This window comes from Nicotiana tomentosiformis, chromosome 1, assembly GCF_000390325.3.
Source record: "Nicotiana tomentosiformis chromosome 1, ASM39032v3, whole genome shotgun sequence".
Lineage (NCBI taxonomy): Eukaryota > Viridiplantae > Streptophyta > Magnoliopsida > Solanales > Solanaceae > Nicotiana > Nicotiana tomentosiformis.
This window is the reverse complement of record NC_090812.1, coordinates 3,548,641-3,572,855: the sequence shown is the minus strand read 5'-3', so window position 1 is coordinate 3,572,855 and position 24,215 is coordinate 3,548,641. Positions and strand designations below refer to the sequence as shown.

At 38.6% G+C, this 24,215-nt stretch overlaps 2 protein-coding genes and 1 long non-coding RNA gene across 5 annotated transcripts; 1 reads left to right on the top strand and 2 right to left on the bottom strand.

The window, feature by feature from the left end:
- Positions 1–238: 238 nt before the first annotated feature.
- Positions 239–12,907, top strand: LOC108947948 (uncharacterized). The gene is made up of 3 exons (XR_001972560.3): positions 239–1,050; positions 3,836–3,904; positions 12,826–12,907. It is a non-coding gene; the product is annotated as an uncharacterized lncRNA (long non-coding RNA).
- On the bottom strand, positions 1,243–16,769 carry LOC104112601 (uncharacterized). Of its 3 annotated transcripts, none has more exons than XM_009622568.4 (13): positions 16,507–16,769; positions 14,957–15,156; positions 14,229–14,298; positions 13,393–13,589; positions 11,574–11,649; positions 11,402–11,485; positions 11,244–11,323; positions 3,535–3,661; positions 3,377–3,436; positions 3,226–3,276; positions 2,966–3,124; positions 2,148–2,280; positions 1,243–1,758 (listed from the first exon to the last, which is right to left on the bottom strand). In XM_009622568.4, exons 2-13 carry the CDS (start codon positions 15,112–15,114, stop codon positions 1,586–1,588), a joined length of 1,368 nt encoding a protein of 455 aa, XP_009620863.1. In that variant the 5' UTR covers positions 15,115–15,156; positions 16,507–16,769; the 3' UTR covers positions 1,243–1,585. The 3 variants fall into 3 exon arrangements, with proteins under 3 accessions (XP_009620863.1, XP_009620864.1, XP_070032419.1); XM_009622569.4 differs by lacking the exon at positions 16,507–16,769 and adding an exon at positions 16,335–16,473; XM_070176318.1 differs by lacking the exons at positions 14,957–15,156; positions 16,507–16,769 and having other exon boundaries at positions 13,393–13,585.
- A 3,370-nt stretch (positions 16,770–20,139) lies between these two features.
- On the bottom strand, positions 20,140–22,922 carry LOC138896219 (uncharacterized). Its single transcript, XM_070181019.1, has 6 exons — positions 22,750–22,922; positions 21,913–22,216; positions 21,483–21,614; positions 21,115–21,201; positions 20,872–21,015; positions 20,140–20,565 (listed from the first exon to the last, which is right to left on the bottom strand). The coding sequence occupies exons 1-6, from the start codon at positions 22,920–22,922 to the stop codon at positions 20,140–20,142; spliced, it is 1,266 nt and encodes a 421-aa protein (XP_070037120.1).
- Between the last annotated feature and the right edge of the window lie 1,293 nt (positions 22,923–24,215).

The following is a 24,215-nucleotide window of genomic DNA, read 5'->3' as shown; positions in this document are numbered from 1 at the left end:
TGCAAATTTATTAGTTTGCCTAGCTTTGATGGGTTGATGATGATAGATGGGGATTTTTCCTTAGCAATGGGGCAAATAAATCATATGGTGGAGCTGAAGCTGGCTGCTTCACGAAATTTAATAAAAGAAAAAAGAAAGAAAAAAAAAGAAAATAGCATATAGTAAGATTTTAGAAATTTTCTACAACTAGTTATAATAGGTCAAGTTACACATGTTTAGTTCATAGGCTTGATGCATAATTTCGTCTCTCCTCCTCCGGACATCACATAGGGGGAAAGAACTCATACCTCCCACGTTGGTGTAGTATATTTTCATCCTCAAACTTTCCACACGCTAGCAACTTTATCCAATGTATTATTTTTCACCATCTTCCTTCCCGTGCAACGCCATACAAGGGAGAAAAATCCACACCACCTCCGTTATATTGAGTTTTTTTTTTTTTTTTTTTTTTTGGCTATCTAAACGAACTTTATTCACCAAGTAATAGTTATGTACAAGACTCAAACAAAAAAAAAAAAGTTCCTTGGACATATGTCCCAAGTATCAGTCATAACAAGTAGGGACTACACAATCACCTTTGCTATCACCTATAGAATTAGCCTTCTAAACAGACGTAGATTTAGTTCAGGGATAATACTTCATCTCTCTCAACTTGCAAACAATGCTTGGTTTCTATAAATAACTTCTGAAGTTCTCTGCTTCCTCTGAAATCCCTCTCCTGCCAGATGTAATAGATACAAGCAGTAACAATAGTTCTGTATAAGTTCAGCTGGACCAGTCTTTCCCTTCATGTGATTCACTGCCCAGTTCATCTCCTCCATTATATTGATGTTCATCATTTACTCTTTCAATTCTTACTTCATTGTGACCACTTCACTTGGTGTATGTATGCTCTTTTGCCGTAGTAGATTGTAGGGATTATACAACTTACTATGATCGCCTGAGGTCAAAACTCGAAAGCATTTTTGGCTTGTGAATTGGGAGTACTAAAGCTTAACATGCTGATTGCATCCTTCTGTAGGAGCTGGAAAGAATTTTCACTCTTGAAAGGTAACATTGTTACTTTAATTATTTTCTCTGTTGCTTCGTTTAAATGGAGAATTTGGTAAGATTGACTTCATTACTTCATATGTATTGCGATCTTTCAAATTACCTCCTCAATATTCAGATATTCTAATCATTGTACTACTGAATAATGAATAAACAAAAGAGCAGATATAACATAAGCCAGAACAGGAAAGCTCTCATAATTCAATCATGTTACTGATCTTCAAGAGTTTTTACAGCATTTAAACCTTTCAAACTCTGTACATTTTTGACAGCTTAGGTTCAAGCCTACATTTCTGCAAATCATTGAACTGATAATGGATCCGAATCTATACAAATGATTTGTTGTTAAGGGATCCTAATTTGGTTGAAAAAAGATACTAAGGAGAGTACAAATGGAGTTAATGTTCTGTATAATCTTGAGCTAACTGGTATCTGCATAAATATTCATCTGTATAAAACAATACCTAACAGCAGCAAGGCTTGAATCCCTTTCTTTAACATATGACTGATTATTAGATCAACAGCTCTTTAGGTGTTAACCCAGTAGAGGTTCCTCCAGAGGTTTCAATGTGGGTGTCTGGAGGTCCATACTGCAGGTGACTATCACCCCAAGTAGTGCACAAACCGCTGGAACGAGACCTAGTGCATACCGATTGAGGGAGAAGTATGGGCATCTCGTACTGCAGTTGTGCAATTCCGGAGAGGATCCTGCATAAAAAGGTGACAGTTGCCAAAGTAAATAAAGAGTTATCTGATGAAAAGAAACTACAAAAAATCTAAGTAATTAAGAAAAGTGAAATGAATTCCGTACCCTATTTTACAGATTTCTTAACAGAAACTTTATTGTAACAAGTCTATAGTAAAGTAAAAGGATCTCTGCTAGAGGTTATTACAAAGGAATAACGAAAATAAGAGTTCTTGGCTGATAAAAAGGCGAAACTGTTAACTACTTAACTCTGTTAATGAACTTAAGGTGGAGCGAATTCATTGGTTTTCCACAGACACGCTCAGTAATGGATGTTGAAGAATTAGAACGACTACACATAGAAGCTGGCCATTGAACAAGATAACAGAGAAATACAGGAGCAAATGCTTACTCTGATATGACTCGAGAATGAACAAAGCCAACCCACATATCATTTTATCCAGAAAACTCAATGATCCGTACACAAAAGCACAGCCATTTAGATCTCGGCCAACCAAGACACTTTGCATGCCCACTCCAGTCACCTGTTAAGCATATAGGAAAGAGGTGCACATGAAGATTGTAATTGTAGGCTTTCTGATCACATTGCATGTTTTACAATTAATCAAGCATTTTAAATCATTATTTCTTCCAATCCATGTCACAGCAAAGAGCCTGGCTTCCTCATGGAATAACAGAAACTACATACATGTATGCACTTGGCTTTTTTGAGAATGGTGAGGAATATATACATGTATGCAAGGCTTAATGTAACTGAACATAATTCCACAACTCAGAATATTATTGCCCACTCTTCAGTTAAACAAGTCCATGGTTAGTTAAGAACTTAATAGATACTCAATGAGTGTCAAATGTTAAGCAAAAACCACAAGAAATGGCTAGACCTCCTTTGTGAAAAGAGAGTCATTAAGAAATAAATGGAAAATTGTCCTATCTAAGGAGATAAGTATTTCCACATATATAAGGTCACAATTTAATTAACCCACAGTAAGTCCATCAATGCTTAAAGGAGTATTTGGTCCATATAAATTTATCATAAAGGAATTTTGCGCTTAAAGATAGCCCGAGCTGTTCCAAAATGGTTTTGTATCATGCTTTGATTAGAAATTGATGACCATCTAGAAATTGATATGCTACAACAGGATAAAGTGCTAAAATAAAGTTTCAAGACTCAAGATTCAACGTAAGCTCACAGAATATTAACCGTACCATTATCAAGGCATTTGCTATGCCAATCAATACCGACAAGATATACATAAGGGCATTCATGTTTCTTGGAAGCAAGAGTATTCCTGTGCCACAAAGTACCCAAAGGAGACCTCCTACAGTATAAAAGCCCTTCAATCGCTGGCTTGTCCATGTAATCTCCTGCATATAACACAACTATAAGGGAAACAAAAGAGGCAAAAAAAAAGGCTTTGGAAAATTCAGAGATAGAACTGACAAAAAAGTTCTGTTTTGTATGGCACCTGTAGCAGGACAGATACAACGAAACTGCAGATATAAATGATTGCAGGGACCTATCCACACCAAATAAGAACAGGAACAAGAGTTAGTACTATATTTCTTCCCTTGCCAGTTCCTAAATATCAAGAGTTAGTGATAACTTGGTTGGGATACCAAAGCTTTTGAAGACTGACTCATCTGCAGGTCATTGATCACATAGAAAGCAAGAAAGGCCTGCAACCCAAACAATTATAAGAACTGAATCGGTTAAATCCATTTCAGTTTTCTGATATCTATCCAAAAGGGCCAAATCCAAAACAAATAATATTTACCTGGGAGACATTAGTCACAAGTCTGGTAAGCAAGTAAACAAGAGCAACTTGGTGATATAAGATCTTCTTAAACCAATACATCCAAGAAATTCTAACATAACCTTTGACACGAGCTTCTAAATTCAACCTGGCCAAGAAAGGCATATATTAGTGATTAACATCTAAGCAGAGAATTATCAAGAACCTGCCCTTATATTCAACCTAACTTGTTCTCCCATTCCAAAATTAGCATAATTGTCATTTTCTTTTCTGAAAGTACATAACCTAACTTGTTCTTCTGGGATGGAATATTATTTTTCAGCTGGGTTTTTCACAAATGAAGCTATATTTTATGGAGGAGGAAGAAAAGCTGAGCTATATGCATAATCTGGTTAGTGGTTAGCTCCATCAAAATTCTCAAATAAAGTGATTTTATCTCCAGTTCATCCAACCAATGAAATAATAGCTGTGAGAAGGCACGGGAGAAAATATGTTATTGATATTAGATGATAAATACAATACAAGAGGTCCCTATTTATAGCTATACACTACAAGGAGATATTACTCCTCTTCCAATGAGGGACAAGACTGCACTATACATATCTATAAACTAACACTCCCCCTCAAGCCGGTGCATACACATCATATGTACCGAGCTTGTTACACATGTAACTAATACGAGAACCAGTAAGAGACTTAGTGAAAATATCTGCTAGTTGATCATTCGACTTTACAAACTTTGTAACAATATCTCCTGAAAGTATTTTTTTCTCTGACAAAGTGACAGTCGATCTCAATGTGTTTAGTCCTCTCATGGAACACCGGATTTGACGCAATATGAAGAGCAGCTTGGTTATCACACACTAGTTCCATCTTGCTGATTTCTCCGAACTTTAACTCCTTGAGCAACTGCTTGACCCAAACTAACTCACACGTCGCCATAGCCATGGCCCGATATTCGGCTTCGGCGCTAGATCGAGCAACTACATTCTGTTTCTTGCTCTTCCACGAGACCAAATTACCTCCTACTAGAACACAATATCCAGACGTAGAACGTCTATCAAAAGGTGATCCTGCCCAATCAGCATCTGTGTACCCAACAATCTGCTCGTGGCCTCGATCCTCGAATAGTAATTCTTTGCCTGGAGCTGACTTTATATACCGAAGAATGCGAACAACTGCATCCCAGTGACTATCACATGGAGAATCCATAAACTGACTTACAACACTCACCGGAAAAGAAATGTCAGGTCTAGTCACTGTGAGGCAATTCAATTTGCCAACCAACCTCCTATATCTCGTAGGGTCTCTAAGAGGCTCCCTATGTCCAGGCAGAAGCTTAGCATTCGGATCCATAGGAGAGTCAATAGGTCTGCAACCCATCATTCCAGTCTCCTCAAGAATGTCTAAGGCATACTTCCGTTGTGAAATAACAATACCTGAGCTAGACTGAGCGACCTCAATACCTAGAAAATACTTCAATCTGCCCAGATCGTTAGTCTGGAAGTGCTGAAAGAGATGTTCCTTCAGATTAGTAATAACATCCTGATCATTACCAGTAATAACAATATCATCAACATAAACCACTAGATAAATACACAGATTAGGAGCAGAATGCCGATAAAACACAGAGTGATCAGCCTCACTACGAGTCATGCCGAACTCCTGAATAATTGTGCTGAACTTACCAAACCAAGCTCGAGGGGACTGTTTCAAACCATATAGTGACTTGCGCAATCTGCACACACAACCATTAAACTCCCCCTGAGCAACAAAACCAGGTGGTTGCTCCATATAAACTTCTTCCTCAAGATCACCGTGGAGAAAAGCATTCTTAATGTCTAACTGATAAATAGGCCAATGACGTACAACAGCCATGGACAAAAAGAGACGAACAGATGCTACTTTAGCCACGAAAGAGAAAGTATCACTATAATCAAGCCCAAAAATCTGAATATATCCTTTTGCAACAAGACGAGCCTTAAGCCGATCAATCTGGCCATCCGGGCCAACATTGACTGCATAAACCCAACGACAACCAATAGTAGACTTACCTGCAGGAAGAGGAACAAGCTCCCAAGTGTCACTCGCATGTAAAGCAGACATCTCGTCAATCATAGCATGTCGCCATCCTGGATGAGATAGTGTCCCACCTGTAGACTTAGGGATAGAAACAGTGGACAAAGAAGATATAAAAGCATAATGTAGTGATGACAGACGATGATAACTTAAACCGACATAGTGGGGATTAGGATTAAGTGTGGATCGTACACCTTTGCGGAGTGCAATTGGTTGACTAAGAGGATACAAGTCCGCAGTAGTGGGGCGTGAATCACCTGGGCCTGATGCTGGATGTGGACGACGATGATAAGTCAAGAATGGTGGAGCTGCAGAAGGTTGAACTGGATTATGTGGAGGAACTGGAGCTATAGGTGGTGGAGCTACAACCGGAGCTGTAGGTGGTGGAACTGGAGCTATAGGTGGTAGAGCTACAACTGGAGCTATAGGTGGTGTAGCTACAACTGGAGCTGTAGGTGGTGGAGCTGGAGTGACTGAATCTCCAAAAGATGAAACTGGTAGTACCTCAGAAATATCTAAGTGATGACCTGAATCTGTGAAGTATGATTGGGTTTCAAAGAAGGTAACATCGGCGGACATAAGGTACCGCTGGAGGTTAGGAGAGTAGCATCGATACCCCTTTTGTGTTCTCGAGAAACCCAGAAATACGCACTTAAGAGCACGAGGAGCTAACTTATCTGTTCCTGGAGTAAAGTTATGGACAAAACAAGTGCTTCCAAAGATACGGGGCGGAAGAGAGAACAAAGGTAAGTGGGGAAACATGACAGAGAATGGAACTTGGTTCTGGATAGCTGAAGATGGCATACGATTAATAAGATAGCAAGATGTAAGAACGGCATCCCCCAAAAACGCAACGGAGCATGAGATTGTATGAGTAGGGTACGAGCAGTTTCAATAAGATGTCTATTCTTTCTTTCAGCTACCCCATTTTGTTGAGATGTGTACGGACAAAATGTTTGATGAATAATCCCATGAGATTTCATAAACTCCTGAAATGGGGAAGACAAATACTCTCGGGCATTATCACTACGAAAAGTGCGAATAGAAACCCCAAATTGATTTTGAATTTCAGCGTGGAAGGTCTGGAAAATAGAAAACAGCTCAGATCGATTTTTTATCAAAAATATCCAAGTGCACCTGAAGAATCATCAATGAAACTGACAAAGTAGCGGAATCCTAAGGTGGAACTAACCCGACTAGGACCCCAAACATCTGAATGGACTAAAGTAAAAGGTGACTCTGCTCGATTATCAAGACGCCGAGGGAAATGGGAGCGAGTATGCTTACCGAGCTGACATGACTCACACTCTAGAGCTGAAAAGTGAGATAAACCAGATACCATTTTCTGGAGCTATAGGTGGTAGAGCTACAACTGGAGCTATAGGTGGTGGAGCTACAACTGGAGCTGTAGGTGGTGGAGCTGGAGTGACTGAATCTCCAAAAGATGAAACTGGTAGTACCTCAGAAATATCTAAGTGATGACCTGAATCTGTGAAGTATGATTGGGTTTCAAAGAAGGTAACATCAGCGGACATCGATACCCCTTTTGTGTTCTCGAGAAACCCAGAAATACGCACTTAAGAGAACGAGGAGCTAACTTATCTGTTCCTGGAGTAAAGTTATGGACAAAACAAGTGCTTCCAAAGATACGGGGCGGAAGAGAGAACAAAGGTAAGTGGGGAAATATGACAGAGAATGGAACTTGGTTCTGGATAGCTGAAGATGGCATACGATTAATAAGATAGCAAGATGTAAGAACGGCATCCCCAAAAACGCAACGGAGCATGAGATTGTATGAGTAGGGTACGAGCAGTTTCAATAAGATATCTATTCTTTCTTTCAGCTACCCCATTTTGTTGAGATGTGTACGGACAAAATGTTTGATGAATAATCCCATGAGATTTCATAAACTGCTGAAATGGGGAAGACAAATACTCTCGGGCATTATCACTACGAAAAGTGCGAATAGAAACCCCAAATTGATTTTGAATTTCAGCGTGGAAGGTCTGGAAAATAGAAAACAGCTCAGATCGATTTTTTATCAAAAATATCCAAGTGCACCTGAAGAATCATCAATGAAACTGACAAAGTAGCGGAATTCTAAGGTGGAACTAACCCGACTAGGACCCCAAACATCTGAATGGACTAAAGTAAAAGGTGACTCTGCTCGATTATCAAGACGCCGAGGGAAATGGGAGCGAGTATGCTTACCGAGCTGACATGACTCACACTCTAGAGCTGACAAGTGAGATAAACCAGATACCATTTTCTGGAGCTATAGGTGGTAGAGCTACAACTGGAGCTATAGGTGGTGGAGCTACAACTGGAGCTGTAGGTGGTGGAGCTGGAGTGACTGAATCTCCAAAAGATGAAACTGGTAGTACCTCAGAAATATCTAAGTGATGACCTGAACCTGTGAAGTATGATTGGGTTTCAAAGAAGGTAACATCAGCGGACATAAGGTACCGCTGGAGGTCAGGAGAGTAGCATCGATACCCCTTTTGTGTTCTCGAGAAACCCAGAAATACGCACTTAAGAGCACGAGGAGCTAACTTATCTGTTCCTGGAGTAAAGTTATGGACAAAACAAGTGCTTCCAAAGATACGGGGCGGAAGAGAGAACAAAGGTAAGTGGGGAAACATGACAGAGAATGGAACTTGGTTCTGGATAGCTGAAGATGACATACGACTAATAAGATAGCAAGATGTAAGAACGGCATCCCCAAAAACGCAACGGAGCATGAGATTGTATGAGTAGGGTACGAGCGGTTTCAATAAGATGTCTATTCTTTCTTTCAGCTACCCCATTTTGTTGAGATGTGTATGGACAAGATGTTTGATGAATAATCCCATGAGATTTCATAAACTGCTGAAATGGGGAAGACAAATACTCTCGGGCATTATCACTACGAAAATGTGCGAATAGAAACCCCAAATTGATTTTGAATTTCAGCGTGAAAGGTCTGGAAAATAGAAAACAGCTCAGATCGATTTTTTATCAAAAATATCCAAGTGCACCTGGAATAATCATCAATGAAACTGACAAAGTAGCGGAATCCTAAGGTGGAACTAACCAGACTAGGACCCCAAACATCTGAATGGACTAAAGTAAAAGGTGACTCTGCTCGATTATCAAGACGCTGAGGAAAATGGGAGCGAGTATGCTTACCGAGCTGACATGACTCACACTCTAGAGCTGACAAGTGAGATAAACCAGATACCATTTTCTGGAGCTATAGGTGGTAGAGCTACAACTGGAGCTATAGGTGGTGGAGCTACAACTGGAGCTGTAGGTGGTGGAGCTGGAGTGACTGAATCTCCAAAAGATGAAACTGGTAGTACCTCAGAAATATCTAAGTGATGACCTGAATCTGTGAAGTATGATTGGGTTTCAAAGAAGGTAACATCAGCGGACATAAGGTACCGCTGGAGGTCAAGGAGAGTAGCATCGATACCCCTTTTGTGTTCTCGAGAAACCCAGAAATACGCACTTAAGAGAACGAGGAGCTAACTTATCTGTTCCTGGAGTAAAGTTATGGACAAAACAAGTGCTTCCAAAGATACGGGGCGGAAGAGAGAACAAAGGTAAGTGGGGAAACATGACAGAGAATGGAACTTGGTTCTGGATAGCTGAAGATGGCATACGATTAATAAGATAGCAAGATGTAAGAACGGCATCCCCCAAAAACGCAACGGAGCATGAGATTGTATGAGTAGGGTACGAGCAGTTTCAATAAGATGTCTATTCTTTCTTTCAGCTACCCCATTTTGTTGAGATGTGTACGGACAAGATGTTTGATGAATAATCCCATGAGATTTCATAAACTGCTGAAATGGGGAAGACAAATACTCTAGGGCATTATCACTACGAAAAGTGCGAATAGAAACCCCAAATTGATTTTGAATTTCAGCGTGGAAGGTCTGGAAAATAGAAAACAGCTCAGATCGATTTTTTATCAAAAATATCCAAGTGCACCTGGAATAATCATCAATGAAACTGACAAAGTAGCGGAATCCTAAGGTGGAACTAACCCGACTAGGACCCCAAACATCTGAATGGACTAAAGTAAAAGGTGACTCTGCTCGATTATCAAGACACCGAGGGAAATGGGAGTGGGTATGCTTACCGAGCTGACATGACACACACTCTAGAGCTGACAAGTGAGATAAACCAGATACTATTTTCTGAAGTTTTGACAAACTGGGATATCCCAACCGTTTATGTAATAAATCTGGTGAATCAGTAACAGGACAAGTTGTAGAAGGAAGACAAGATGTGAGTCCATGTGATTTAGCAAGGATAAGGTAATAAAGTTCGTTTGATTCACGTCCGGTACCAATGATCCGCCCCGTACTGCGTTCCTGTATAAAAACATGGTCATCAAGAAATAAAACAGCGCATTTAAGTGATTTGGCTAAGCGACTAACATCTATGAGATTAAAAGGACTATTGGGAACATAAAGGACTAAATCTAAAGGTAAGGAAGGAAGTGGGCTTGCTTGACCTATTGCAGTTGCCATAGTTTGAGACTCATTGGCCATTGTGACTTTTGGAACAGATTAAGAATACGAAATAGTAGTGAAAAGAGATTTGTTACCAGAAATATGATCTGATGCACCTGAATCAATGACCCAAGACTCAGAGGATGAAGATTGGGAGAAACAAGTCACGCTATTACCTGTTTGAACAACAGAAGCTATCTAAGAAGATGTCTGCTTACATGCTTTATACTGAAGGAACTCAATATACTCTGCTAAAGAAACCATCCGACTATTCAAAGCATCGGTTCCCATGTCACTACAATTTGTAGTAGTAGGGTTAACTTGAAATAGTGGAAATAAGTAACTCCTGTGAGAAAACTGAAGAAATAGCTTGAAAAACACTGTTTACAGTAGGAAAACAGAACACTGTTCAGTGCCGGAACACTGTTCACGCCGGAAACACTGTAGCTCGCCGGAAAATTCCAAAGTTGTCGGAATTTGTTGTAACCAGGATGGATAGACTCATAATTCCTTTGCGAGCAAGCTGTCTTGAAGAAATATTTTCAAAAAATGGCCAGAAAGGTCACTGTTCACGCCGGAAAAATATAAAAGTGGCCGGAATTTGATTTGAATTATATGGGTACGCTCGGACTTTTGAGGAGAGCACACTGTCCTGAAGAATCTTCGCGAAAAAATGGCCGGAAAGTGGCCGGAACCCTCGCCGGAAAAGTTGTTGCCGGCGCGTGGAGGAGCGTGGCGGCTTTTCTGCCGGATAAAATTTCAGGGGTTGGTAGCCGGAGGGTGATCTACCTCGTGGTGGTGTTGGTTTTAGGTCACCGGAAAAATTACACGATGACTAAGTTCTTTCTTCCCGGTTAACGCTGGAATGACGCACAGCGATCTTTTCTCACTAATGCACAGATACCATGTGAGAAGGCACGGGAGAAAATATGTTATTGATATTAGATGATAAATACAATACAAGAGGTCCCTATTTATAGCTATACACTACAAGGAGATATTACTCCTCTTCCAATGTGGGACAAGACTACACTATATATATCTATAAACTAACAATAGCAAACAACTACATTTCCTTGAAAATCAGTCCCAGAAAATAATGCAGCCAATAAATTCAGTCAAAAGAGAGAAAATAAGACATGTGCAGACCTTGGCTCTCTGGTTCCAAGATGAAACACGCCCACAAAGCAGCTTCCAATGAAAATTGATATATATGCAATCCAACGATACTGCATATTCAAAAAGTAATGAGAACAAGCCAAAAGAAAATTTAGAGTAAGCAGAACAGCCACTGAAAGGTAACATACCTGATTTTCTATAGCAGCAGGTGTCCCTGCTCCGACGACATTGAACACGGCAAAAGCAACTGCGTATAAGCTAAGGTTTGCAATCTTCAAATTCACCAGAACAAACCAAAAGTTAATGATTTCTCACATGCGCAAGGAAATATAGCATGAAGTCATGGAGGAGATTACCAACCATCGTAAAAGCATTGCGACAACTAGCTAAAACTACTCTGCTCGTCGAGTTCAGTGTAATGCAGTTCACCATCGACCTACAGCAAGCATCAAATATTCTGTTACCAACTTCCAAAGAACTATCAGCTAATGTTTGAGTTATACTTGGTGAAATTTCATAAGGTGTTCATGTGCTTAGAAATTTAAAGTGGTTCTTCAAGTTATTTACAGTTTAGTTATTTTACCTACATCGAGAAATTCAAGAAAAGTTTAGCATGTTGGCAGAGCAATTACTTGTCAAAAGATGGTAATCTCATGATTATTATCAGGATTCTATGTAGCTGCAGTGGGCAAAAGTGATGACCATTCCAGCTGGAGGGTAGAAGAGTGATAACTTCCACAATCAAAGATGATCTCCTTGGGTTTAGGGGCATAAGGGTCCTCGATATAGCTTCATTAAAAAAATATGTGTGGTTTTGAGGACATTTGAGTGAAAGAAGGGAGTTCTGGAGGAGGATCAAAGGAGATAAATATGGAATGGAACTTTAGTATTGAAGAATGAATGCATGGTTGTCCTTATAACACTGTTCTTTGAGAGGAAAGAATAAAGGGACAGGCAGACATGTACGAAAAATATTGAGTTAAAAATAGGGAGGGGGGAAAGTTTTTCATTAGGGAATACAAATGGTATTGTTAGAGGAGTCCAGAGCAAGTAATATTTACCAAGATCTATACAGTTTACTATCTAAACCAATCAGGAAGCTGTTGTAGGGGAAATAGGGAAGAGCATATCACAGACCAAGCCCATGGTACATCTTGTCCGCTTTGTCTTAACAAGCTCACAGCTTTGTCCCTTGGACAACCCATATAGAGCCCGAAAGTGCGTGTACCATGTGAACATGTTCTCTGTACTATATAACCCTTCATTTTTCTCTCCCGTTCTGATGTGGGATTTTCCTAAGATGTCATACTACACCCCCTCTTCGGACGTTTGCTAAAGTAGAAGCCTATCAGTCCTTTTCCTTGACCCATCTTCTGTCATGGCCATCACATACACCCCTTTTAGTGACTCAACGCCCTCGCTGAGGTTTGCCCCACCATCGTATTGCTGGAATCCGACTCTGATACTGTATTTGTTAGCACAGTCCACTAGTTATATTGTCCATTTCGGGCCCAGACCAACACGGCTTTAAACACGTCATTGTGGTCTAAGGCTTGCTTCCTTATATATCTAGCATCTCTAATGAATTTTGCCAATGATGAATTTTGCCTAGGGTGTTACCGAGCAGTACGAGGAATTTTGGAAGCGTACAATTTAGAGGTGCTGCCAGGGATTGGCCGATGGAGAAGCTGGAGGAATTTCTAACTTGTTATATTCATCAAGGTTCAAGCCCATGGCAGAACCCTGTCATTCTCATGGAAATATTACTATCCAGTCCTCTCATTTACTGCAGCAAGGGGAGAGGAGAGTTTTCTTCTTCAGCAGCATGGAGAAAGATAACTTTTTGGGGTGGAAAGCTGCATGGATTACCATTCTTTTTGCTCATAACTTGAGGAGGAGGAGGAGGAGGAGGAGGAGCACAGCCGTTAGCTGGTGTTTTTTACATAAAGGGTTGGGTGACGATGCAGATCATTCACTTAGTCACAGAAAATGTTCCTCAAAATTGCGGATTAACATGTTAAACCCTGAGCCTTGGAAGGTAAGTGGAAAAAAAACTTTCAAACATATTAATAAATTCAACAAACCACTAACCAGAAATAGAATGACAAGTCTTTATAATGCCCGGCACAGTAGTATTGTAACATTTAGCAGAAGAAGATAGGTAAGAGCAGACAATTACATATGTGATACTTGAGTAGCAGCCCATCCCACATTGAAGATTGCAGCAAACACACTGTAACCGATTGTTTGCAGCATAACCGAATCGGAACCAATTAGTTTGCAAGGCAAGCAACCGCCAAAAACTGAAGAAAATGAGACACCAACCAAGACAGATCCTGCAAGATGCCATACTTTGAAATGCCCAAACCTGTCTATCTATCATGTAAAATGACAGATGTTAGTTAGAAGGATAAATTTAATGTCGAAAAAAAACTATGTGCTACTAGCATGGGATTGAGGCATAGTTGTTATTATTTTTGTAAAAAATTATGTGCTGCTATTATATCAACAGTTACTTATTGCATTTAACCAATCACTGTGTTACAAGAAAATGACTGCATAAACCATAAATTTAAATACTCATAAAAGAAAAACTATACATTTTATAATGGATAAGTGTAAGCTTAGATGAGAAAACGGTGAAAATGGCAGAGCATGTTCTCATTCAGCAATGACTTCATGATCTCTCTTAGGAAGTGAAATTGGAAATATCAGAACATGTTTTTCTTATGTCCTCTCCCCCGTTATCTGGAAAAATACAAGTTGATGCTTTGAACCGGCTAGGTAGTCAAAGTTAGCAAAATTTGCATATATTTGAATTTAAGTTTGTATTTTGAGCTAAGTGTGTATCAAAGATGTTCTGCATATAGATTTGTAAAATACATGTGTTATAGCAAGTGACGGAGTTTGGTTAATACAGCAAAGTTTTTAAAAAGTGTGAAAAAGGAAGTGAATATAATAAATTATTAAGTTGATGCTCTAAGATAAGGTAGTAGTTATGTTATGGAGAGATACCAGTTCACCAGCAAATACAGTGGTCAATCCATCTGCAACTTGACCTGAGAGCATTACAACTGCAGCATCACTGAGAAACAAACAAGGTACACATGAGCACACAACCAACAACTTCACAACCTAAGGTCTGCTGGAGTTTTACCCTTTTTCTTCAAGTTTATTGAGGAGAGGGGTGAAGGGTACTGAAATGTGAGGGATGCAGGAGTGCAGAAGTCACATGCTTGACAAATTGTGGAGGGTGCAATAATGGCCAACATGAATGGGGTGAATCGGGAATGAAATTCCACTATTGGACTTGAGAGTCCAGTGGCGCCCTTTAAGTCTGGATTGCATTACCAACCGGTATCTCTTACCAGTTTAGGCTACAGATATACCTTATGATATTTGTGTCCATAAAATGAAACCGGTGTTTCTAATTTGACTAACTAGAAGCTAAGCTCCTATCAGGTAGGGCCATCCACTGAACTCATGATATTCATGCAACACACTCTAAAAGAAGTACATAAAGTTGTGGGAAGCATTAACTCAAAATTTGCAAAAAAGGTGCGCAGCAGACATTAGATAGCTATCAGCAGCCAAGCTAGATCACGCTAAAGTAAAAGTAGTACATGTTAGTTTAAAAACGCAAGAAGCGCAAGGGTACAATTCCTTTTTTCCTAATGCTAAATCGATCATTGGAAGACGCGTGCTTACTAGCATACCTAACAGCAAGAAAATGAGTAACGAACCTTGGGGATAATCCAATATCTGTCAGAAAAACTAAGAGATAAGTGAACCAACAGGCTGATGTTATGTCGTTGAGCATGTGCCCAACACCGTAATAAAACACTGAACACCTTCCAAGGGGTTTTGTACATGATTCATCATCCTGATTATGATTAACCATTATGTTATAGAAGTTTCGGCAGTGGTTTGGTGAATAGGAAACCTGCAATCCAACAAATGAGACTTCAAATGCAAAATTACAATGTATAAGAATGAACCCTGTAAAAATGACGTTAAATTCCCTCAGAGTAGACATGACTTAAACACACACAATATTCAGTGAGAAAATCGAACCATACAGCAAAAACCAACAAAAAAAGTAATGAATGGGGATGCAGTATACACAACATTATCACTAGTGTGCTAACAGGAAATTTACATCTTACTTGCAATCTTACGCAAGTATAATGCTAAACACATCTTGTCCGAGGTAGACTGTTACATATTTCACAGTATAAACACCAAATACAGCATAACCTAGAAACTAACAAAGTACAATAAGTGAAGACTTAAAATAACTGAACCACCTCAGATGCATGATGGAGACACAAGTATGTTGCATAAAACCCACATCAAAGAAGGGTATCAGATTGTGAATTCATAGCCAATGTCAGACACTTCCTTATTCTTACTAATAGTGGATATTTAGGTGAAATACCTTACTCTAATAGACTTCTATTAGCTCTTGAATTAGACCAGATATCCCTGAATGTTTTTAAGTGATGTAACGTTGACATTTTGAAAACTGCATTTATACATCTATCATAGCTTTTCTCCTTTCCTTCCATCAGGACAAGAGCAATTATGACTAAATTTAATGCTAATAATCAACTATCTACTCTCAGAAGTCCTTGCTTATAAGGATCAATTACTACTTGTACTCCCTTAAAGACCACTCATGAAGTCATGAAAATTCACTTAACTAGTAGTACATGCTTATACATTGCTTGAAATTCGAACCAACTGCTTATAAATATCCTCCTATACTAGTCATGACTTGATGCAGAGAAAACAACTAGATTAGCCCAAATCCTTATTCTATTGAAAACACTTGGGATCAAGAAATCAGTCCTTCTAGTAAACCCATCTCTGCCAAAACCCAGAAAGGTCAACCTCTCTAGATGCTCATCTAATCACTCCCAAGAACAAAATGAAACAAGAAAATATAATCAAAGGTCCACCTAAGAATAAGATGGTCTAAAACCACAAAAGGTTCCAACCCATGAAAGCTTAAGCAAAATTAACTCCTCATAATTCATTTAAAATACAATAAAAACAGCTCTGGAAACAAACAGGGGAACAGATTTTGACGAAATTGAAAGAAAAGGGTAAAATTTAAACCTGGGTGTGAACTGAAAGCTATGTAGAAGAACCCATGATTTATACAAAGAGAAAAAGAAACTAATCTTGGATCAACAAGAATGGAGCAAAACAGAATTATACTTTCTTGTAATACAAACCAATCAAAAAAGTAAAGAACAGTTACTGGGTATGTAACGTGAATTAGACGCACCCCTTTTGTTGTTTTCTGTTAGTAGTAGTATTTTGCTTCTTCCTTCACTGCCACCGTTTTCCCACCACTGAATTGAAAGCAGCCTCCTTTCACATATGGGAAGTTCAAAAAAGCAATAAAAAAAAGAGATCTTTTTAGTCTTCTTCTAAATCTTCTTTCCACCACTGACTGACATTCTGAGAATTTTGTTTGTCCTTTTCCATTCTTTCTTTCTTTATTTAGGATTTTAGGAAGATATTAAGCTCTGAAATGTATTGGGATTGTGCATTTTCTTGCGCCATGACATTGTTTTTGTCAATTTCATGTGGGGCCTCTTCCTTTAACCGCCGAATCTTGGCATTCGCAAAAATATAAAGAAATAAATTAGAATCTTAAACAAAAATTAAAAAAGATTCTTGCCTTAAGTCAATGACAAATCTTTTCCGAAAGTTTACAAAATTACAAAATTACAGAAATTTAAAAAGATTCAAAGTTGGAATGCTTGCAAAATTAAACTAAAATCATGTCTACGTAAGTAATTGAATAGGATTGTTCTTCAGTTAAACAACTTTAAGGCTTAAGCTTGTAAATTATACTTATTATTAATTTCTTTCACCTATAATACTTATTGATTGCAATAATGAGTATTTTTCAATAGATTATCTCGTTCATTTTGATCAATACACTCTCTTTTTGTTTCCATTTAATTGTCATGTTCAACTTAGGAATTTGAACGAGTATTACAATAAGATTTATAAACTCAATTCTCAAGTGAAAAATAAGGAAGCGAGTTATGTTGACAGTTCAAAGGTTTTCGAGTCGTCAATTGGAGATATCTATACCTACTATTCAAATACTCCGGCTAAATAAGATAGTCAATGGACTTTAGCTAGTAATCAACAAAAAAGTCCTATGTTTAACCAAAAATAGATTTCTTGATAAAAATCAATATCTAGAAGAAATCGAGTTACTGATAGTCAAGATTTACTTTATTTTCCCAACAATTTTGGAATAATAGATCAAAGAATAAGAATAATTGACAAAAAAATAAGAAATGAACTGATAATTACTCCTAAAATTAAGGCTTAAAGCTTGGAGAATAAAGCAAAGAATAACAGTATGAATTTCAATAATTATCGTTACTTGCCCTTACAAATGAGACTTCAGTCATTATATAGGAACATATAATTATAACGGTTCCCTTACATAATTTGGGCTCACTAATGGTATTAATTGTATTGATTGCATGTTACCATGTTTAACCATAACAGAAACATTTATGACTAGAGATTCCTTGTAACTGCACCGATTTCCCTTCCTTATTTATGTCAGGTTCGTGTATCTTCCCTTCTTTGCAGTCTTTATTCATTTCGCTCTTGTTTCTCCTTTTACAACTGTCATGTCCGATTCTTTCTTCAATGTAACCCCGTGGGTGTTTTTCCCGTGCATTTTCTGCATTTTTTAATTCGTCTAATTAAGAGTGTCACTTGTCCTTACATCGATCCACGTATCATGCCCCGTCAGCTTGTTGATAGTCCACGTGTCATGTTTTTTTTCTACCAATATATATAGTCCCCCCACTTTCTGAATATTCTCAACTGAATATTCGAGAAGTGGTAAGTTTTTATGGCGGGAATTCTTTGCCGCCGTTTATCGAGTATCATTATGCCTCCTTCAGAATCGATGCGACGTATGTCACATTCATTTAATGCACATGCCACATGGCTTCTTATGACTGGTTCTGTAGTTTCTCAGCGCTTTTTTAGGATTTTTTCTGCGGCTGCGTCAGTTACGAAGTGATGGTTCCATTATGATGCTTCATAATGGCCAATTTTAATGACAGTTATATCTCCTTATAAATACTTCATACTTTTAGATTTCTTGAAACCTTCTTCCTTCTGTATCCATTATCTTAGCCCTTCTTCATATCTCTGTACCTTTCCTCTGTATTTTCTTTGTTAAACATGTCTTCGTCAACACCAGACTCTCGCAAAGTTATGATCATCAACGAGCTTGCTCCTTCTACTGCCCCTACTAGAAGTAGGAGGGGTGGTAGACTTCGTAGCCTTGGTTCGTTATCTACTCGTGGTTCCTTTTCTCAAAGTAGTTTTGCCAGGCCATCTTCTTCTGGACCTAGGGCTCCTTTGACCCCTAGATCCTCTTCTAGAAATAGAGAACTGAATAAACATATGCGTGAGCCTACAGTTGCTATGATTATTACTCAAGATTTTTTTTTTGTATCAGATCGTGAGACCATGAGGAATCAAGTCTCTTCTATAGTTTCCATTAACCATGCTGAACTTTACCGAAGTTTAATCACTCTTGGTCTTCTTTTTTTAGTTCGACGAGAATGTCATTGGAGACCAGATTTTCAGTTTTAATCTCTAGTGCATATCAAAGAATCACCTCTTACCATGCCAGTTTTTCTTTCATTTATACCTACCCTTTCACCTTAAGGTTTAAGCCTCACATTGATCCAGTGATCATCGAGTTTTGTCGTTATTTTAATATTTTCTTTGGCCAGATTGGTCCCATCATGTGGAGGGCTATAACATGCCTTTGTTATTTGTCAGATTTGGTCTCCGTTCATTTTACCTTTCATCGCTTACTTCATCTTTACTCCCTCAAGTTGTTTCGTGAATGGGTCTTTTCCCTCGTGGCTAGAAGTAAAAGGGTGTTAGTTAGCCCCGAGGATGACCGGGACCGTGGCTGATACGCCCGCTTTGTTGCTGCCCCCACTAGTGGGTTAGTGGGTGAAGAAAACATGCCTTTTCCAGAAAAATGAAAATTTGCATGTAAGTTTTCTTTCTTTTTATATATGTAGTGAATTCATTCATGTAATCACATATCCATTTTTTTAGCAACCATGGAAGTCTTTGAAGAAATTCCCGACTTCCATTCTTGGGTAGAAAAGATGTTGACTGTTGCTCCTATGGATAAAAGATCTTGGAAAGTTCTTTCACAAAAATTCTATTGGAAAGTGAAGACGCACGGTACTCTTCACCCTCATAGTTCTTCTCCTTATTTTACTTGTTCATATGTAAATTTGTCATCAACCCCCTCTTTTTATTAGGGTTTTCTATTCATGGCATTAGTCCCGCATCTGTTCCATCAACCAGACTTTCCGTAAGTCTTGCTCAGTAACGGATTTTGAGTGCTTCCTCCTCCAAGAGGAAAACTGATGAAGCTCGTGGGTTTGATGATGAAGAGGATGTAGAATCAGGTTCTTTGGTGTGAAAACCGCGTGTCAGGAGACGCGTGGTTTCTGATGATGAAACCCTTATTTCTCACGATCCTCCACCAAGTTCAATTCCTTTCAGGCTCATTGATGAGCCAGAGAATATTCCTTTAAAAATTTTTGGTGAAGACGCTGGTAACACAGCTAATTCCCCATCTAGTCCTTGCTCCTTTTCCAGCGATGCCTTGAACTCTATATTGGCCTTCCCAATTTGGGCTCAATTTTCCTGCACTGGTCGCTTTTGTTGTTCGGAATACCTTTTTGAGGACGAACTCCCCAATCTTGAAGTACCTCAAATTAGCTTTCCTATTGTAGTATCGTTCAATCATCTGTTTTTGAGCCGTCATTCGAATTAATTCTGCTTCTCTCCTTTCTTCTAACAGATCCAAATTTACCCGTAACTCTTCCTTATTTGCCTATTCAGTGGCATGCGTGTACCTTGTACTTGGTTCACCTATCTCCACCGGAATTAAAGCTTTTGCGCCATATACAAGTGAAAACAGAGTCTCACCTGTACTAGTTTTTGTTGTTGTTCGATAAGCCCATAGTACCCCTGGTAATACTTCTGGCCATTTGCCTTTTGATTCTTCTAATCTCTTCTTTAAGTTATTGATAATAACTTTATTTGTCGATCCAGCTTGTTCGTTGGCCGCAGGGTGGTAAGGTGCAGATGTAATTCGTTTGATATGCCAACTTTGAAAGAATTCTGTGATTTTCGTGCCTATGAACTGTGGGCCATTATCACACACAATTTTCTTTGGAACCCCAAATCGACATATAATGTTTCGCCAAATGAAATCCCTAACTTTTGTTTTCCCGCACCTGTTTGGAAGCACCTGTTTCTACCCATTTTGAGAAATAATATGTTAAAACTAACAGAAACCGTACCTTTCCTTTAGCTTGAGGCAGCATCCCCAAGATGTTCGTGCCCCATTTCATGAAGGGCCATGGGGAAATAACTGAATGCAACAACTTTGTCGGACGGTGCATGTTATTGGCATATCGTTGACATTTATCGCACCTAGCTACAAAGTTTTCTCTTCTTCTTCCATTTTTGTCCAATAATATCATGCTCTTATTAATGTTTTCACCAACGATCTTCCTTCGGTGTGATTACCGCAATGCCCCTCATGTACTTTTCTTATTACATACTCCATTTGTGATGGACCGAGGCACCGTTCTAAAGGTCCACCAAATATCTTACGATATGAATTTCCACAAATTAAACAATACCAAGCAGCTTTCTGCCGAAGCAATTGTGACTTCTTCTTATCTTCAGGCAAGATACCATACTGCAAAAAATTCACAAATTTGTTTCTTCAATCCCAAGTTAAATTATTAAAATTTACCTCACTCTTGGTTTGATTGAGTGTCGAATGAAACAAATGTACCACAATAGCATTTTCTACATTTGTTACATCCGCGACAGATGCGAGATTTGCTAACGCATCTGCTTCTGCATTTTCCTCCCTATGTATCTGCACGGCTTTTCATGTCTGAAATTTTCTAAGCAATTTTCGTACCTTTTCCAGGTATTATTGCATTCACGTCTCTCTTGCCACGTAAGTCCCCTACATTTGGTTAACCACTAACTGCGAGTCACTTTTGATCACAATTTATTCGATACCAAGTTCTCGTGCCAATTCCAAGCCTGCAATCACATCTTCGTACTCTGCCTCTTTGTTAATGATTGGATAACATTTTATTGCTTGTCTTATGACTTCACCTGAAGGTGGAATTAGAAAATTCCTAAACCTACTCCTTTAACATTTGAAGAACCATCGGTAAACAGTGTCCAAATCCCCAGATTAGCTCCAGTAAATACATGTAGTTCCTTCTTTGCTTCAGGAACTAAATTCGTGCTAAAATCCGCTACAAAATCTGCCAAAACCTGCGATTTTATTGCAGTTCTAGGCTGATATATGATATAATACTCACTAAATTCTATTTCCCATTTAGTTAATCTAACTGATAATTCATGTTTATGCAGTATATTCCTTGGGGGAAAGAAGTTATAACAGAAATAGGATGACATTGAAAATAGGGTCGTAACTTCCTAGATGCCATAATTAATGCTAAAGCAAGATTTTTCAAGTGTGGATACCATGTCTCAGCATCTAGAAAAGATTTATTAACATAATAAATTGGGATTGTTTACCTTTATCTTCTCGTACCAACACCGCACTTACCGTTACTTCTGACACAACGAGGTAAATGAACAATCTTTTACCGCCTTTTGGTTTGGCTAATAAAGGCGGATTTGATAGATACGACTTTAGGTCCTTAAGATCTTGTTGGCACTCGTCGGTCCATTCAAATTGATTCTTCTTTTTCAATACTGAAAAGAATTTAAAACTTTTTTCTGATGACTTTGATATAAACCTCCCCAAAGCTGCTATCCTGCCTGTTAATCTTTGCATTTCCTTCTTGCTTGTGAGTATATCTGGTATTTTCTCAATATCTTTGATTTGTGTAGGATTCACTTCAATACCCCTATTAGAAACAACAAAACCTCAAAACTTACCTGAAGCCACGCCAAAAGCACATTTTTCTGGATTTAGCTTCATATTATACTTGCGGAGAATCTCAAAGGTGTCTGACACGTGTTGAAAATGATCTCCCGCCTGTATTGAAAATGATATCCCGCCTGTGTTGACTTGACCAACATATCGTCTATGTAGACTTTCATAGTTTTTCCTAGATGTTCTTGAAATATTTTAATCACCAATTTTTGATATGTGGCTCCAGCATTTTTCAAGCCAAATGGCATGACTTTATAACAATAAGTCCCCCTGTCTGTGATAAACAAAGTTTTTTCTTCATCTAGAGGGTCCAACTTTATTTGGTTATATCCTTAATATGCATCTAAAAAATTTAAAAGTTCATGACCTGTAGTGGAGTCAGTTAGCTGATCTATATATGGTAAAGGAAATGAATCTTTAGGACAAACTTTATTTAAATCAGTATAATATACACAAACAAGCCATTTTCCATTCTTTTTGGGAACTACTACGGTATTAGCTAACCAATCAGGGTACTTTACCTCTAGTATTGACCTAATTTTTAAAAGCTTTTGTACCTCATCCTGGATCACTTGATTTTTGAAGAATCCCTGCTTCCTCTTCTTCTGCTTGACAAGTGGGTGTAATGGATCCTCATTTAGTTTGTGAGTCATCACCTCCGGTGGTATACCTGTCATATCTGAGTGCGACTAAGCAAAGCAATCTGTGTTAGTTCATAAAAATTCAACTAACTAACCTTTCATTTCTGGGCTTAAATTTGCTCTGATGTAAACTTTTCTATTTGGTCAATGGACAAATAATATAACAGCTTCGAGCTTCTCGGTAGTTGTCTTAATATTTTCATTTTCTTCTGGTTCTTGAATAACATCGGGTCTTGAATCAACATCAGTCTGTCCTTGCGTGTCTTCAGTTGAGGTTTTCGTAACAACGTCCTCAACCAAATTCTGTAATTGCTATTTTGCGTCTGCATCATTGGTTATCGTGCTTGCGATAAGCATTGAGTTGATACTTCTTGAAGCTTGCTGATCTCCACGAATTTGGTGGATTCCCCACTATAAAGGAAATTTGATAACATGATGCAATGTGGAAGGGACAACGTCCATATCGTGAATCCACGCTCTTCCCAGAATTATATTATAGGCCATGTCCGTATCTATCACCTGAAACTTTGTATCCTTGACAACCCCTTCTGCAAATGTGGTGAGTACAACTTCCCCTTTTATGATAACGCTTAAATTATCAAACCCGAATAAGGACCACACTTTTGGAATGACCTTATCATTAACTTGCATTTCATTTACCACCCTCAGTAAAATTATGTTTACTGAGCTACCTGGATCAATCAAAATTAAACTCATTTTACGTTAGTATCATGTCTAAGTAAAGTTATTACCAGTGCATCGTTGTGAGAAATTATCAAGTCGTCCGCATCCTCATCATCAAATGTTATACTTTCACCATCCAAGACTTGGCAAACTCGCTTCCCATGAGTGACCGTGACTTTTAACGTCTTTTTTGCGGTTGTGTATGTTACTCCATTGACCTCATCTCCCCAGTTATTACATTGACTGTTCTTTTTGGTGATGGAGGTTTTAGGGGCTCTTGTCTGTTCTTCATATGTAATTGTCTTCCTTTCTCACTGAATAAATCAGTAAGATAACCTTGCTTCAACAAATGTTCGGCTTCTCCTTGCAGTAGCCTACAATCTGTTGTTCTATGGAAACGATCGTTATGAAACTCGCACAAGAAATCTGGATTTCTTTTGCTTGGATCTGATCTGATTTCTTAGGCCACCGCACCTTATCCCCCATATCTCTTAAAACAGCTACTAACTCGGAGGTGCTGATGTTAAAGCTATAATATCCTATCCTTGCTTGCGTATTGGAATCATTGCTTCGGGCATCTCGTTCCTTTTTGAACCTGGATGAAGAACTTGTGTTCTTTTGCCTTGGCTTTGAATCGCATCGTGC

Coding starts and splice junctions, on each gene's coding strand:
- LOC138896219 (XM_070181019.1), bottom strand. CDS start 22,922: ATGACAGGTATACCACCGGAGGTGATGACTCACAAACTAAATGAGGAT. Junction 22,217..22,749: donor GAGGTAAAGTACCCTGATTG/GTTAGCTAATAC, acceptor TGTTTCTAATAG/GGGTATTGAAGTGAATCCTA. Junction 21,615..21,912: donor TCGTTGTGTCAGAAGTAACG/GTAAGTGCGGTG, acceptor ATAAAATCGCAG/GTTTTGGCAGATTTTGTAGC.
- LOC104112601 (XM_009622568.4), bottom strand. CDS start 15,114: ATGGTTAATCATAATCAGGATGATGAATCATGTACAAAACCCCTTGGA. Junction 13,590..14,228: donor CTGTATTTGCTGGTGAACTG/GTATCTCTCCAT, acceptor TTTACATGATAG/ATAGACAGGTTTGGGCATTT. Junction 3,662..11,243: donor CTTGGAACCAGAGAGCCAAG/GTCTGCACATGT, acceptor TTTCTTGGCCAG/GTTGAATTTAGAAGCTCGTG.